Source organism: Perca flavescens, chromosome 3 (assembly GCF_004354835.1).
Source record: "Perca flavescens isolate YP-PL-M2 chromosome 3, PFLA_1.0, whole genome shotgun sequence".
NCBI lineage: Eukaryota > Metazoa > Chordata > Actinopteri > Perciformes > Percidae > Perca > Perca flavescens.
This window is the reverse complement of record NC_041333.1, coordinates 42,481,183-42,497,155: the sequence shown is the minus strand read 5'-3', so window position 1 is coordinate 42,497,155 and position 15,973 is coordinate 42,481,183. Positions and strand designations below refer to the sequence as shown.

Here is a 15,973-nt window from a genome sequence, read left to right as displayed (position 1 = left end):
GATAATGTCGCCTTCATCCCGTCACTACACACACATATTAAGAGAGTTTATCAGCAATATGAGATGTAATGTTTGATAACTTGTCAGCCGAAAGTACCAGAAGAACCGACCTTTACCCAATATTCAGTGTCCTCGCTGTTATGTGTGTAGTTAATTCAAAACATATGACAACACATTAAAATGTCAGATTTTTTAATGCAGTTCTGAATGCCGATCACAAGCTGTAGCGTCAGAGAGAAACGTTAGCTGTATGTTAGCATTACTCTTTTTGCATGTTGATTTGAATATATAGAGGGCTGGCATCTAAGCTAACTTGCTAACTAGCTGCTGTATGTTAAAGGGGCAAATTAGTCGAAATGAACGGCCATAACGTTACTAACATTAGCTAAGCTAACTCACAGAAACACGTCACCTAGCTACACTGCTTTTTTTAAATATAAATATATATATATATAAATGCTACACTTATTAACGTGCAATTCAACATACAAAAGAGACATGCTAACCACATTAACAAATGTATACTATATGTGTAGCTAAATAAAACGCATTCAGAACTCCATTTAGATAATTGACATTTTAATGTTTTCTCATATATTTTGACTCGACTACACACACAACCATCAGGACACTGACCGGTTGGTAAATATTGGGTCTTCTGGTACTTTCGGGACACAAGTTAAAAAACATGACATCTTATTCCGCTAAGATTTAAACGTTTAACGTTTCACTGAGGCTGAAGTTACCGCCCAGTGACATACATTACGCTGTAACGTTAATGCTATAAAAACAACCTTATTTATCGATGAAACATAACAATACATTTAACACAGCTGCTGTTAGTATGCCCCGACTTGAAAGGTGGTCCTTATTGATTAATAACAGATAACAAATCACAACCTGCACAGGAAGCTCCGGTATTGATCAGCTTTACATCGTTAAAATATCAGGATTTTGAATGGACGCTCGCGGCGACGGCTAACGTCAGTTATTTGCAAGACCAGACGGTGACGACTCCGCTGCTGCAGTGCAGACAGACAGGCAGGCAGGCAGACAGGCAAACAGACAGACAGACAGACTTCTTACCGGCTGTGTATCTCCGGCTGAGCGCCCCGCCGTCACTCCATCCGGACGTTTGACCGTGAAAAAGCGAGCTCTCCGGTGTCCTCCGGTTCCTCCTGTGTCCTCCGGTTCCTCCGGACTGAGCCAAGATGTCGGTGGATGGAGCGGACTGTCAGCTGACGACAGCCCGGCCCTGCCGCGTCCCATTCAGATCAACGTCCCTCCTTCACCCTGATTCCTCCTGCTGCACTGAATGGGATTTTAAAGGGTGACCTGGACCCTATTTCTCCATGTGTCTTTGTCTAAGTGTCTGACTACATTATGGGATGGATCCCTACAGAGATAGACCTTTTAGTTAAAGAGTAAGATCCTTTTAGTTTAACATGAAACAGCCCCGAAATCACCATCACCAAACTCCACCAGACTCCATGTAAATAATCAGGACTTTTAGCGTGTATAGAGCCAGCATATCTCCACCAGACTCCATGTAAATAATCAGGACTTTTAGCGTGTATAGAGCCAGCATATTTCAACCAGACTCCGTGTAAATAATCAGGACTTTTAGCGTGTAGAGCCAGCATATCTCCACCAGACTCCATGTAAATAATCAGGACTTTTAGTGTGTATAGAGCCAGCATATCTCCACCAGACTCCATGTAAATAATCAGGACTTTTAGCGTGTATAGAGCCAGCATATCTCCACCAGACTCCATGTAAATAATCAGGACTTTTAGTGTGTATAGAGCCAGCATATCTCCACCAGACTCCATGTAAATAATCAGGACTTTTAGTGTGTATAGAGCCAGCATATCTCCACCAGACTCCGTGTAAATAATCAGGACTTTTAGCGTGTATAGAGTCAGCATATCTCCACCAGACTCCATGTAAATAATCAGGACTTTTAGTGTGTATAGAGCCAGCATATCTCCACCAGACTCCATGTAAATAATCAGGACTTTTAGCGTGTATGGAGCCAGCATATCTCCACCAGACTCCATGTAAATAATCAGGACTTTTAGCGTGTATAGAGCCAGCATATCTCTACATGTAAATGGGTGAATTAAGGGATTATTTCAACCAAACCAGAGTGGTGATTGTTGGAACAGTGGAAAGATGAACCAAGACGGCTGTTGGTAGTTTAGTTTCTGTCCACTTTGAATGAAGTGTGTTTTACGATGATAAAAGTCCTGATTATTTACATGGAGTCTGCTGGGTTTGGTGATGGTGATTTTATTTTTTAACAAAAAGCATTTTTCACGGTGAGGGAGGCGGCAGGTGAGCAGAATGGTTCTCGTCCCTTCCTCCTCTGTGTGTTAGGAGAGAGGAAACTCTGCATATGAATCACACAGCAGGCCTGAGTGACGTCACACAGCCCTGACAGCTGATCTCATGGAGGAGAACTGGATCCTCCTCATCTACTTAATGTACTCCCAAATAAAAGCAAGCAAGGAAAGAATTAGGCAAAGATCATGTGTGACAAAAATAAATACAAGATGACACACACACACACACACACACACACACACACACACACACACACACATATACACACATGTATACACATATACAGACATGTATACACATTCACACACATGTATACACACACATGCATACACATATACACACATGTATACACATACACACACATGCATACACATATACAGACATGTATACACATTCACACACATGTATACACACACATGCATACACATATACACACATGTATACACATACACACACATGCATACACATATACAGACATGTATACACATTCACACACATGTATACACACACATGCATACACATATACACACATGTATACACATACACACACATGTATACACATATACAGACATGTATACACATTCACACACATGTATACACACATGCATACACATATACACACATGTATACACATACACACACATGCATACACATATACAGACATGTATACACATTCACACACATGTATACACACACATGCATACACATACACACATGTATACACATACACACACATGCATACACATATACAGACATGTATACACATTCACACACATGTATACACACACATGCATACACATACACACATGTATACACATACACACACATGCATACACATAGACACAAATGCATACACATACACACAAGCATACACATATACACATGTATAGACACACACACATGTATACACATACACACACATGCATACACATACACACATGTATACACATATACACACATGTATACACATACACACATGCATACACATACACATGCATACACATATACACACATGTATACACATACACACATGCATACACATACACACATGTATACACATATAAACACATGTATACACATTTACACATGTATACACATATACACACATGTATACACATACACACACACGTATACACCTATACACATGTATAGACACACACACATGTATACACATACACACACATGCATACACATACACACATGCATACACATACACATGCATACACATAGACACACATGCATACACATACACACACATGCATACACATACACAAACATGCATACACATACACACATGTATACACATATACACACATGCATACACATACACACACTGTAAAATATTACAGACCCATTTAGTTATGTCCACTTATTTCTTATTTTTAACTGAACGAGCTTATACAAGTTGTGGATTTTGAACTCAACTTTATGAGTTATTGAAAGTTAAACTTGCATTTATTCATTGGTTTGACTATTTAAAAAAAATTATGTTTTGATTGAACTTGGGTATGTAAGTTAAGTTATCAGTTGAAAATAAAACGTGTGTATGTTAAAGTTGCTCTCACACTCACCAACTCTTTTCTTACTAGGAAGCCTCTGTCTGCAAGTAGGACCCTGGTCCACTTTGTTTAAACAGTTGTTTACAGTTTTTTACAATTGCTTAAGCACGAAAAAGGGCCCGTGTTTTCAAAACACTACACACAATTAGCACAACCACACACACAATTAGCAGAACACCTTTGCACCTTTGCAAAATGAAACACTCTTGCAATAACTATACACTAATTTATAAAAAACATATTTTGTTACCGTATGATACACACAGCTTTCATTTGACTTAATTAAGGTTTAACCAGATACACACTGCTGTTGCTAACCTAAAACACTTTTAGCAATTCTACTTCTCAGTGATTAGAGTACTGTAAATGAAGTACACAGAGAAATTTACAAGTTCACCAAACACTACACAAGACCAATGCTGCAGACTGAGGAAATATAATTTATTTCTCTCCATATACCCAAATCAGTCAACATGGAGAATCAACAACAAAACATGTCCCAGTTTTCATTCTATGACAGTAGTGTGCATAACACTGTTAGCTCCACAAACAACAAACCTAAAATATTCTATCCAGTACAGGTTACAATCACAGAAAAAACAGACAAAAAAAAAAAAAAAAAAAGATCTGAAAAAGTACAGAAAATACTAGATATTATCTCTTCGCCTAGCTGGATACGGCCAAGAGAATTTCATCAACATCACAGGCGATATCCTCGTTGGCAAGACAACGTTGGAAGAACCTTCTTGAATGTCGAATCCATCCTTGCACAGCTGCAGCGTCGACTTGGTCACAGGGGTCCTCCATGGCCTCAATGAGGGGTCCCTGAGCCTGGGGCCTCAATGAGGGGTACCTGAGTCTGGGGCCTCAAAGAGGGGTACCTGAGCCTGGGGCCTCAATGAGAGGTACCTGAGTCTGGGGCCTCAATGAGGGGTACCTGAGCCTGGGGCCTCAATTAGGGCTACCTGAGTCTGGGGCCTCAATGAGGGCTACCTGAGTCTGGGGCCTCAATGAGAGGTACCTGAGTCTGGGGCCTCAATGAGGGGTACCTGAGCCTGGGGCCTCAATGAGGGGTACCTGAGCCTGGGGCTTCAATGAGGGCTACCTGAGCCTGGGGCCTCAATGAGGGGTACCTGAGCCTGGGGCCTGAATGAGGGCTACCTGAGCCTGGGGCCTCAATAAGGGCTACCTGAGCCTGGAGCCTCAGTGAAGGGTACCTGAGCCTGAGGCCTGAATGAGGGGTACCTGAGCCTGGGGCCTGAATGAGGGGTACCTGGGCCTGGGGCCTGAATGAGGGCTACCTGAGCCAGGGGCCACAGTGAGGGGTACCTGAGCCTGGGGCCTCAATGAGGGGTACCTGAGCCTGGGGCCTCAGTGAGGGGTACCTGAGCCTGGGGCCTCAATGAGGGGTACCTGAGCCTGGGGCCTCAATGAGGGCTACCTGAGTCTGGGGCCTGAATGAGGGGTACCTGAGCCTGGGGCCTCAATGAGGGCTACCTGAGCCTGGGGCCTCAATGAGGGGTACCTGAGCCTGGGAAATCAATGAGGGGTACCTGAGCCTGGGGCCTGAATGGGGGCTACCTGAGCCTGGGGCGTCAGTGAGGTGTACCTGAGCCTGGGGCCTCAATGAGGGGTACCTGAGGCCGGGGCCTCAATGAGGGCTACTTGAGCCTGGGGCCTGAATGAGGGGTACCTGAGCCTGGGGCCTCAATGAGGGCTACCTGAGCCTGGGGCCTCAATGAGGGGTACCTGAGCCTGGGGCCTCAGTGAGGGGTACCTGAGACTGGGGCCTCAATGAGGGCTACCTGAGCCTGGGGCCTCAAGGAGGGGTACCTGAGCCTGGGAAATCAATGAGGGGTACCTGAGCCTGGGGCCTGAATGGGGGCTACCTGAGCCTGGGGCGTCAGTGAGGTGTACCTGAGCCTGGGGCCTCAATGAGGGGTACCTGAGGCCGGGGCCTCAATGAGGGCTACTTGAGCCTGGGGCCTGAATGAGGGGTACCTGAGCCTGGGGCCTCAGTGAGGGGTACCTGAGCCTGGGGCCTCAATGAGGGGTACCTGAGCCTGGGGTCAGAGATCGTAAACCCTTGCGTGAATATGGACCCCCTTCCTCCTTGTCGTTCTCGACCCTCAATCCTCATGTCCCAGGGAGGGGTATCAACAGTGCTGATATGGTGCATCCAATGAGCAGCTGATTACTGTAACTGGAGACAGATTTTCTTTGACCTGTTTCCTTGTCTAAATGTCCTGATGACAGATGCCACTGTATATCTGCTAAGATTAGTCCAGTCTCCCTCAGCATCAATCCGTGGTTCACAACATGGTCCACTAGTGTGCCTCTACCTCTGGCTGGGCCTCTTCCTCTTCCTCTATCTCTGGCTGGGCCTCTTCCTCTTCCTCTTCCTCTACCTCTGGCTGGGCCTCTTCCTCTTCCTCTACCTCCTTCTCCTCCTCTGTGGATTCTCCCTCTCACTCTCATTCTTCTTCTTCTTCTGACTCCTTCCATTTTGGTTGAAGGCAGGTGAATTTACCTGCTGTATTTTATATAGTGCTTAAACCTGATTGGTGTGTCTACAATTTAGCAGTCATGTGTTTGCGTACCTGGTGGCTGTGTTTAACCAATTGGTTCATGTGTGTTCATTTGAAAGCCTTTACTTTGAAATTGCAAGGAGGTGACATCATGATAAATTTCTGTGTCAAATGCATACAAGTGTGTTTAGTGTTTTGCAATCACTGTGTGTCATGTTTTGCAAAAAGTGTGAAGCTGAAAATGTGCTTAGAGTTGTGCTAATCTAGCCTAGTGTTTTGCTCCTTGAGTCTAAGGTTTTGCTAATTGTGGGAAAGTTTTAATTTCAGTGTTTAAGCAATTGTAAAAAACTGTAAAAACTTTCTTGTCGCCTTTCTTGTCACCTTCCTTGTCTCCTTTCTTGTCTCCTTTCTTGTCTCCTTTCTTGTCACCTTTCTTATCACCTTTCTTGTCACATTTCTTGTCACCTTTCTTGTCTCCTTTCTTGTTTCCTTTCTTGTCTCCTTTCTTGTCACCTTTCTTGTCGCCTTTCTTGTCACCTTTCTTGTCGCCTTTCTTGTCGCCTTTCTTATCGCCTTTCTTGTCGCCTTTCTTGTCACCTTTCTTGTCACCTTTCTTGTCTCCTTTCTTGTCGTCTTTCTTGTCTCCTTTCTTGTCGTCTTTCTTGTTGCCTTTCTTGTTGCCTTTCTTGTCACCTTTCTTGTCACCTTTCTTGTCTCCTTTCTTGTCGTCTTTCTTGTCTCCTTTCTTGTCACTTTTCTTGTCTCCTTTCTTGTCGTCTTTCTTGTCTCCTTTCTTGTCACCTTTCTTGTCACCTTTCTTGTCTCCTTTCTTGTTGTCTTTCTTGTCTCCTTTCTTGTCTCCTTTCTTGTCGTCTTTCTTGTCTCCTTTCTTGTCGTCTTTCTTGTCTCCTTTCTTGTCGCCTTTCTTGTCGCCTTTCGTTGCCTTTCGTTCTTGTGGCCTTTTTTGTTGCCTTTCTTGTCACCTTTCTTGTCGCCTTCTTTGTCACCTTTTCCACCTTTTCCGTTGTCTTTTGTCACCTTTCAGACTCAACCAACAGAGAGCAGAGAGATTGTTTCCCTCCATTAGTGAATTCAACGTGAAGTTGTTCCATTGTACTATTTTAGAGGCTGTGGTCATTCTTAACTTCATTAATGTGTTTAGTGTGTTCATGGACTGAGGATGGGAGGAGGAGTCAGAGACTACACACGTCTTAATACAAAACATATTCTGTTTATGGAAATAAGATTCATTATATAATACACAGAAGAAAAATAAAACATGTTGTAATGAAGGAAACATCTTTATTGTTTAATGTTCAAACTGAAACAGATTTACATTAGTTAAAACATGATGAACTCATCAAGTCTTTCTAATCTTTAAACATTTATGGAAATAAATCACTAACACCTGAATCTGCTCCAATAAAACATGATTACAGTGAAAATCAAAGTCAACACAGTTCATATACATCTAATGATCATCCCTGAGGAGATCATTTCATCATTACTAAAGAAGAAGAAGAAGAAGAAGATTAAAGAGAGACAAAGTGAAGCCTCGTCCTCCACCAACATTTAACCCACAGGACAGGAAGTTGTTTCCTCCTACAGAGGACACAGAGACACTGAGGAACCATCTGAGAAGAACCCCAAACCAGGATAGAGAGTCTGAGTGAATGTGGTGTTGAAGGTGTAGAGGTGGATCAGTGAGTCAGAGGAGACTGAGTAGAAGGACAGAGAGCCAGCAGGACAGTCCACATACACTGCTACTCTACCAGAGGTGGGGGAGGAGGAGACGTTTGCTACTATGTTATTGTGACGGACAAAGTAAAAACCATCAGAGCAGGTCAGACTCCAGGACTGATCATTAAATCCAAGCAAACAGTCATGACTGTTTCCTTTCCTGTTGATTCCTCTGTAACTCACTGATATAAAAACCTTTCCACTTGTCTCTACCTCCCAGTAACAGCGATCAGTCAGACCATCTCTACACAGCAGCTGAGGACACACGTCAAACCTCTCTGGATGATCAGGATATGACTGCTCCTCCTTCATCACTAATGTCACCTTCCTGTTGTTGTCAGACAGTTTGAGGTTTCTGTTCATTGTGTTGGTGTCCAGTGTGAGTTCACAGGAATCTGACGGAGAGAAGGAGACACAACACAGCTGTAGTTATTAATAACATCTTTAGTTAATCTTTAGATAATCATTATTATACTGTTAATGGTATTTAATAATTAATAATTAATAACTGGTTTATAAAGCATGTTTATAGATTATAAACATGCTGAGTGCACACACACACACACACACACACACACACACACAGACAGACAGACAGACAGACAGACACAGACACAGACACACACAGACACAGACACACACACAGACACACACACACACACACACAGACACACACACACACACACACACACACACACACACACAAACACACACACTCTCTCAAACACAAACACACACACTCTCTCACACACACACACACACAAACACACACACTCACACACACACACACACAAACACACACACTCTCTCACACACACACATACAAACACACACACTCTCTCACACACACACACAAACACACACACTCTCTCACACACACACACAACAAACACACACACTCTCTCACACACACACACACACACACAAACACATACACTCTCTCACACACACACATACAAACACACACACTCTCTCACACACACACACACACACACACACACACACACACACACAGTGTTTACAGAGGGACGGCATTTCGCCGACGTTACAACACAGAAAGATGAAGATGACACTGAGGAAGAGGAGGCTGTAGATTCAGAGAGAGGGACAGAGGCAGAGAGTGATCAGGAGGAGGAAGATGATAATGACAGTGAGGAAGAGGAGGCTGTAGATTCAGAGAGAGGGACAGAGGCAGAGAGTGATCAGTAGGAGGAAGATGAAGATGACACAGGGAGGAAGAGGAGGCTGTAGATTCAGAGAGAGAGACAGAGGCAGAGAGTGATCAGGAGGAGGAAGATGAAGATGACAAGGAGGAAGAGGAGGCTGTAGATTCAGAGAGAGAGACAGAGGCAGAGAGTGATCAGGAGGAGGAAGATGAAGATGACAGTGAGGAAGAGGAGGCTGATATGTAATGTGTTAGCAGTGTGTATCAGGGTGTAGTAGTGTGTTTACATATGGGGGTTCCCCTTCCAAGATGTCTCACTACCCCTTTGCCACCCCATGTTAAATGTTCTAGATCCTCCACTGTTACTGTCAGTAATGTTGTAATGAAGAGAAACTATCAGCTGTGTATTTAAAGAGAAACTAACAGACTTACATCTCATCAGATCACTCCTCTGGACCCTGGAGGAAGAAACAGAGTCAGAATGAGTTTCTATCAACATGAGTCCTAACTGCTGTTAGACATGATGTTCCTCAGTCTGTCAGAGAGACAGAGAAACTCATCTCAGTTAACTGGTCACTGGTTAGATACCAGTAACCAGTTAACTGGTCTCTGGTATCTCAGAGGAATGGGAAAATAATGTAGAAATAATAAGAGACACAGACATCACTGATCTGCTCTGGTTTCATTAATCTCCTCCCACATGATAAAACACAATGTGAAATATGCTCGGAGACATTTCTGCTCATCACATTGTTTGTTTCTCTCTGAAACATCACGGGGGGGTACAAACAACATCATCATCTGTTTATAAGTAAGTAGTAGAGAAGAAGTCGAGAGAGGAGGTAAAGAAAAGCTGGCTGCCTGGCAACAGTAGTAAACACATTCATAAACATTAAATTTCTACATCTACTCTAATTATTAACGTGACTATGGTTTATCTATAAGGACAATACCTAATCATCTCAAGAAAAGGTGTTTTATGGGGAAAATACTTTTAAGTTGACCTGACGATGGCGCTAGACAGAAAGTCAGAATTACAGAATAACATTAAAATCCATCCAATAGATGATAAGATGTTTTCACCAAAAGTGTAAACCTGCTGGTGATTCAGAGGATCACTATGGATCAATCCTCTGGGGAAGAAATGTTAATAATTAAGATATTATCTTAACATATTTAGGAGTTGTTGAGATATTTCAGACTGGAACAAAGTGGTGGACCAACATAACTATTCCTAGAGCCATGCTGCTAACAGGACTAAATGAGAATGATTTTTGATGTTTCCATGGGAACCTTCTGTATGTGTTTCCTAACTCAGGTCTACTCTCTCCTCTGAAAGAAGTTCTTCAGCTGAAGGACAAGAAATCAGAGACACCTGCAGAGTTAGAGCTCTTGTTGTGTGTTCATACCTGAGAGGGTCCACAGCAGATACATCCAATCCTCTCATGCCCTGTTGGATCTCTTCCACTAGAAGATGAAGAAGTCATATTTTATTAATCCAAGGAGGATACATTACATTTTCACTCTGTTGTTTTAAACATTACACACACACTGGCCGAGTCCACACACATGCAAACAGGACCTAATTAGTGGACAGCAGTTTTGAAACCTTGAGTTTGACCATTTGGTTTTTTGCAACCAGATGAGATGATAAAGACTAAAAGCCGGGTCACACTTAGCCGATTATCAGCCGTCTGACAGTCTGGCGAGGTCGGGGACTCGAGTCTGTTTGGTGTGTCCCGTGCCGTCGTCAGTCTGGGGGGCTGTCGGCGTTCATTTTGGCCGACCTGACATGTTCAGTCGGGGGGCAGTCGGGACTCACCCGGAAATGACGAGCAGGATGAGGTGACTACAGTCTCTCAAAATCTGAGGAAACTCTTTTAAACTGACCTTTGTTGATCTGAAATGAAGACAGATTCAGCAGCTGCACGGCCTATTTCTGTCTTCACACGTTTTTTCGGTGAACTATTTTAGTATAATATGAGATCGGATTCTGAACGAGTCGCCATGGCAGTCTGGCTTTGAATTTCCCATAGACAGTATATAATGGACCAATAGACCCCGTTGCTCTGGACGGAGACCAGTGAAGGATATTAGAAGCTCTTTTCCGGTGATCTCTTGCTTTACTGAGCAGCCTCCAACTGACGGAGACAACGTAGATGTGACGTGAGCAACGTGTCTGAAAGTGTGAAGTCTTCTGGTAGCTGTGCCGAGAGAAATCTCAATCATTCCCAATCTTAGAGAGACGGAGAGTGTAGGTATATGTAAGGAGATAACATAGACACAGGCTAATTACTGATCACTAACATGCTAGTTCCATCCATCCATCCATCTTCGTCCGCTTATCCGGTGTTGGGTCGCGGGGGGAGCAGCTCCAGCAGGGGAACATGATAGTAAACATTAGTAATTAAACCTAAACAGCTAATGGAAGTCCAAACTGCCTGTGAGCTTCTCCTGTACTATACGGTAATTCCTCTACTGTGTGACAGTAAGTCTCGTGGTTATGACCCAATCGTTAGCCTATTTTTATAAAAGCGTCTGCTACGGAGCCATAACGTGAGCTACGAGGTAATGGAGCCTTTTATACATCGTCGTGTTTCTTTAGAAATAAACAACGGAGAAATAGAGTCTTTAAACGCTTCAGATGTAAAGGTATTCGCAGTCAAGTGACGTAAAAAAAAAATGGCGGTCAGTGTAATGCTAACAAGAGGTGATCGCTTCGTAGCAACAAAATGGCGCCATCGGAGGTTCGCGTTATGAAGCGAAGCTTACCCCCTTGGAATTTCCGGAGAAAACCAAACCCATGTGACGCGTTCGTCCAATCAGCTGCCGGTTTTCATTTCTCAGGCAACAATACAGACTAGCGCCGCCTGCTGTTATAGAGATGTATTACGTCTCGTCTCCTCTCGTCTTGTTGGTGTGTTCTGTGGCACTTTTTGGACCAACACGGGGAGACTGATCATCTCGACTGGCTTTTCTGTCAACGGTCGGCCGTCGGCTATATGTGTAAGCAGCTTAAGACTAGGAAAGCGCTATATAAATACAGTCCATTTACATTTACCTGTGTTTCAGACTGGGAAGAGAATTTGTTGTGTGCTTAGCTGAGGAAGGAAAAGCCATCTGAGTAAATAACAAAACCGTAATATGTATACCAGCAATATGTCACCTGTCCCACCCACGACACAGCCTGCCTCGACCAGCGCTATGGAAATATCCAGGACGCGGTCTAATCTAAAGCTCTGCCCGGTTTAGGGAACTGGGATCACAACATGATCAAACTGATGGCCGCCTATGTGTCCAGGCTGAGAAAGTCAGAAAGGTGGAGGGTAAGAGTTCGTCTGCTGCTGCATTCGAGGCACTGCCAGATTGCCTAGAGCACACAGACTAGAACGTAGTGACCACCGGGACCAAAAACTTCAACAAACATGCTTGTCATGTTTCTTCAATGTTCTTACTGCTTTGTCTGTCTTGTCCTTGTTTTTCTTTCTTTTAATGTTTTGAACTTATGTTTTTAATGTTATGCAGTAAGCTGTTTTACAATGGAGCATGTAATGGTGACCACATGATTTTCCCACTTGTGGATAATAAAGTTTACCTTGTCCTGTCGGCTCGTCTCTTAGTGTCTGGTCTGTAGACGGGCTTCCCTGTCCTCTCGTCTCCTCTCTCTGTGTCGGAGGTTGTCCAGCTGACTGCTGCTCTCCCCGTGCTGCCCCAGCTCTTTCTGTTTTGTTGCGTTGTTGAGAAGTGAGACATGGGAACTTTACTGCTGCAGAATTCATTCAGAGACAAAGTGAAACCTACGCTGTACATTTACTACCACTTAACAAGTAAACTGCTGATGTATTCTCTGCTTTGATAGCCGACAGCTGTCTGCTCTGAGCGCTGACACCGTCTCTCTCTCATGTTCACACTCAGCTCTGAGCTGTTCTTAAAGGAGCTTTGTTGTTCTTATAACACAAAGATATCCTGTCAGAGTTTCCTGTATTTGGTCCCAAAGTCTCAACCTTCAAAAAAATGCTTTCACACTAGAAACAAGCCGGACCATGGTTCAGCTTGACTACCTCTTTTGGTCGGACCAAATTTGGATGTGTTCTTAGAGGTAAGATGTGAGCAGAGAGAGTGCAGAGCCTGAGACACCCAGATCCTGAAGGTGGAAAAGAGGATCTGGTGGTTCTCTGTGTCAAAGGAAGTAGAACAGTCCAGAAGGATCATCACTCTTCTGGACTTTCGAAAATGTTATCGGACTCAATTGTATAAATTATTTTTGTGAAACGAGTCATTCAGTGTAAAACCTATTTAGCTATGATGGAGCCTATGGGGTAAACACAACTTTAACTAACTTGGTTGTGATTGGCCAGAGTATGCAGCAAAGTAAACAGTAAAGACAGACAGGGCCGGACGGTAAAACTTGACTGATGTTCTGGCCAGACTCAATGTTTTTTTATCCGAGAAACCTCTACTTTATGTCACAATCTCAGATGATTAATCAGTAAACTTGGCGTCAGACAGATTCAAAGGTCTGGACCCAGACAATAGTGGTTTATAAATACAGACCTGGGAGTTTTTCCTCGCCACTGTCGCAGTAAATGCTTGCTCTTGGGGGATTTACTGGAATTGTTGGGTCTTTGTAAATTATAGAGTGTGATCTAGACCTAGTCTATCTGTAAAGTGTCTTGAGATAACTTGAGATTACCTTCCTTTTGGTCCTGGAAAGAGAAAGAGAAAGAGCCAGTCACACAATGATAAAATCAATGATTTGCTGCATTGTGTCGAAGTCTTATAGCGTCTCAGTGTGACTTGAGTATTTATGAAGAGATTTGTTCCTCACCAGTTTCTTCAGCACTTCATGGACAGCGTCATTGAGTTCATGTTCGTGCATCTTGAACAGTTGTTCTGTCTCAGTTGTACACTCTGTTGTACACAACATAAATAATGTAACGTTAGAGCCCGGTATCACAAGCTATTTTTCAGTTTCAGAGGTAAATTAAGTAGTGTTCTCACCAAGGGCGTTAGGCCTTTATTTAGGTTCATTGTCCCAGCATCTCTTCATGAGTCCTGTCAACTCTCTCAACCCGGCAGCATCACCCTTGATATCATCCAGTTTTGGGCGGTCTCCCAGCGGGATGCGCAACATCACTAAGGCAGGCTTTGCATCTACATTTGAGGAAGAATTAAAAAGTCTGTCAGAGTGGCCTTGAGGTTAAATGAGACCTTGGTAATACCTGAATAGATGGTCTGGACTGATGCTTATGTAAAGGTTCAGGTTAAATCCTGCTAAATGGGACAACTCTGCCACCTGCTATTGTAAGGTAAGTAAATAGAGCTGTAACAATTCCAAATTTGACTGTACAATTAATTGTCTCAGAAATAATTACGATTAACAAAATAACTCTCTTTTAGTCAAATGTATTCATGTATCACTTATCGAACAAATGAATCCACGGGCGTCAGTTTGGTTTGAAATGTGCTAAGGACAGAGACGCATTCGGATGTCTATTTTCAGAGGTGCTGGGTACAATGACACATTTCACGTTTTGAAAGATGCTGTCCTGTTACTTACTAATGTAAACAAATAAAAATGTATACAAAAATGTGATGATGTCCGACACGTTTTATGAAGAAGGAAGCTTTGACAAGATAAGAAGTTCCATTTGGCAAACACGTGCCACCCACCCACCCCTTCCCCAACCTAGCACGTATCCCAACGTTACGGTTGTTGCAGGGTTGTGAACAGAGAAGCGGGTAGCCAGCGCAGCAGCAGAGCGGCTGTGTTTGTGCTGGCCCTGTGGGGATAGAGATTTTTGTGGATTTGTTAAAATCTGTCGCTCAAGAATTATGTGTTATGAACTTTATTTTTTTTAACTAAATTGAACTCAAGGTTTTCCAAAAAAGGTGGTGGGTACATAAAATAATAAAATAACATAAAATAACATATTTTGTTCTTAAATGAACATAAAATTGACAATTACCATCAACAGTCATATTCCTTAGCTTATGTCAGCAATTAATTGCGGTTAAACAAAGAAATTGTGATTATGTAAAAAGAATTGCGTTTAGATCAGGCCTAGCGTTGAGTAGCAGTAGGAAATACATGCTGTCCTAAAGAATTGTTTGAACATATATGAAAAGTAAAAGCACTGTAATTATTTATTTCACATATTACTGGCAGCACCACATTGACATTTGCTGTCAGGCAGCGCCATCTAAACTTAAAGGGGTGATAGAATGATTATATAGGGTATTTCACACTGTTCCTTATGGTCTCCTAATGGGGTATGTAACATTAGTTGGGCTGAAAATGGCCTGGTTGATATTTTATTGGCCCTTATGCATCCCTGTGTTTTGGCCCTATTTGTAACAAGAGCTTTTCTTCCAAATATGGTATGCTCATGAATATTTAGATGAGCTGCGCGCTGATTGGTTGAGCGAATCCCCAATACACACATATTAGAAACGCGACAGAATCTCATATTCCAGACACTGCACAGTTTGAATTTCGTCACGCCACTTATATAACATCTACCCCAATGTCTTACAAAGCTTAGCTAACACTTGTCCGATTTCAATTTTTGTGAATTTCAGAGGTCTTGTTAGGAGGAGGCTAGCTAGCTCTCATTGATGGACTCCAGCTCACC

General features: G+C 43.0%; 2 protein-coding genes across 3 annotated transcripts in view; both read right to left on the bottom strand.

Moving 5' to 3' along the window:
- Window positions 1-1,317, bottom strand: part of ap2m1b (adaptor related protein complex 2 subunit mu 1b) — a 26,493-nt gene extending 25,176 nt beyond the window's left edge. The window contains exon 1 of one of the 2 annotated variants that reach the window (XM_028573019.1): window positions 1,087-1,317. The gene's annotated coding sequence lies outside the window, so the exon portion shown is untranslated. Of the gene's footprint in view, window positions 1-900; window positions 1,053-1,086 lie in introns of those variants that run through there. The other variant, XM_028573020.1, reaches the window with a different exon arrangement.
- Window positions 1,318-7,856: 6,539 nt separating this feature from the next.
- On the bottom strand, window positions 7,857-14,486 carry LOC114552336 (neoverrucotoxin subunit alpha-like). The gene is made up of 7 exons (XM_028573027.1): window positions 14,340-14,486; window positions 14,167-14,249; window positions 14,032-14,044; window positions 12,934-13,059; window positions 10,748-10,805; window positions 9,771-9,796; window positions 7,857-8,568 (listed from the first exon to the last, which is right to left on the bottom strand). The coding sequence occupies exons 2-7, from the start codon at window positions 14,215-14,217 to the stop codon at window positions 8,036-8,038; spliced, it is 807 nt and encodes a 268-aa protein (XP_028428828.1). The 5' UTR covers window positions 14,218-14,249; window positions 14,340-14,486; the 3' UTR covers window positions 7,857-8,035.
- Between the last annotated feature and the right edge of the window lie 1,487 nt (window positions 14,487-15,973).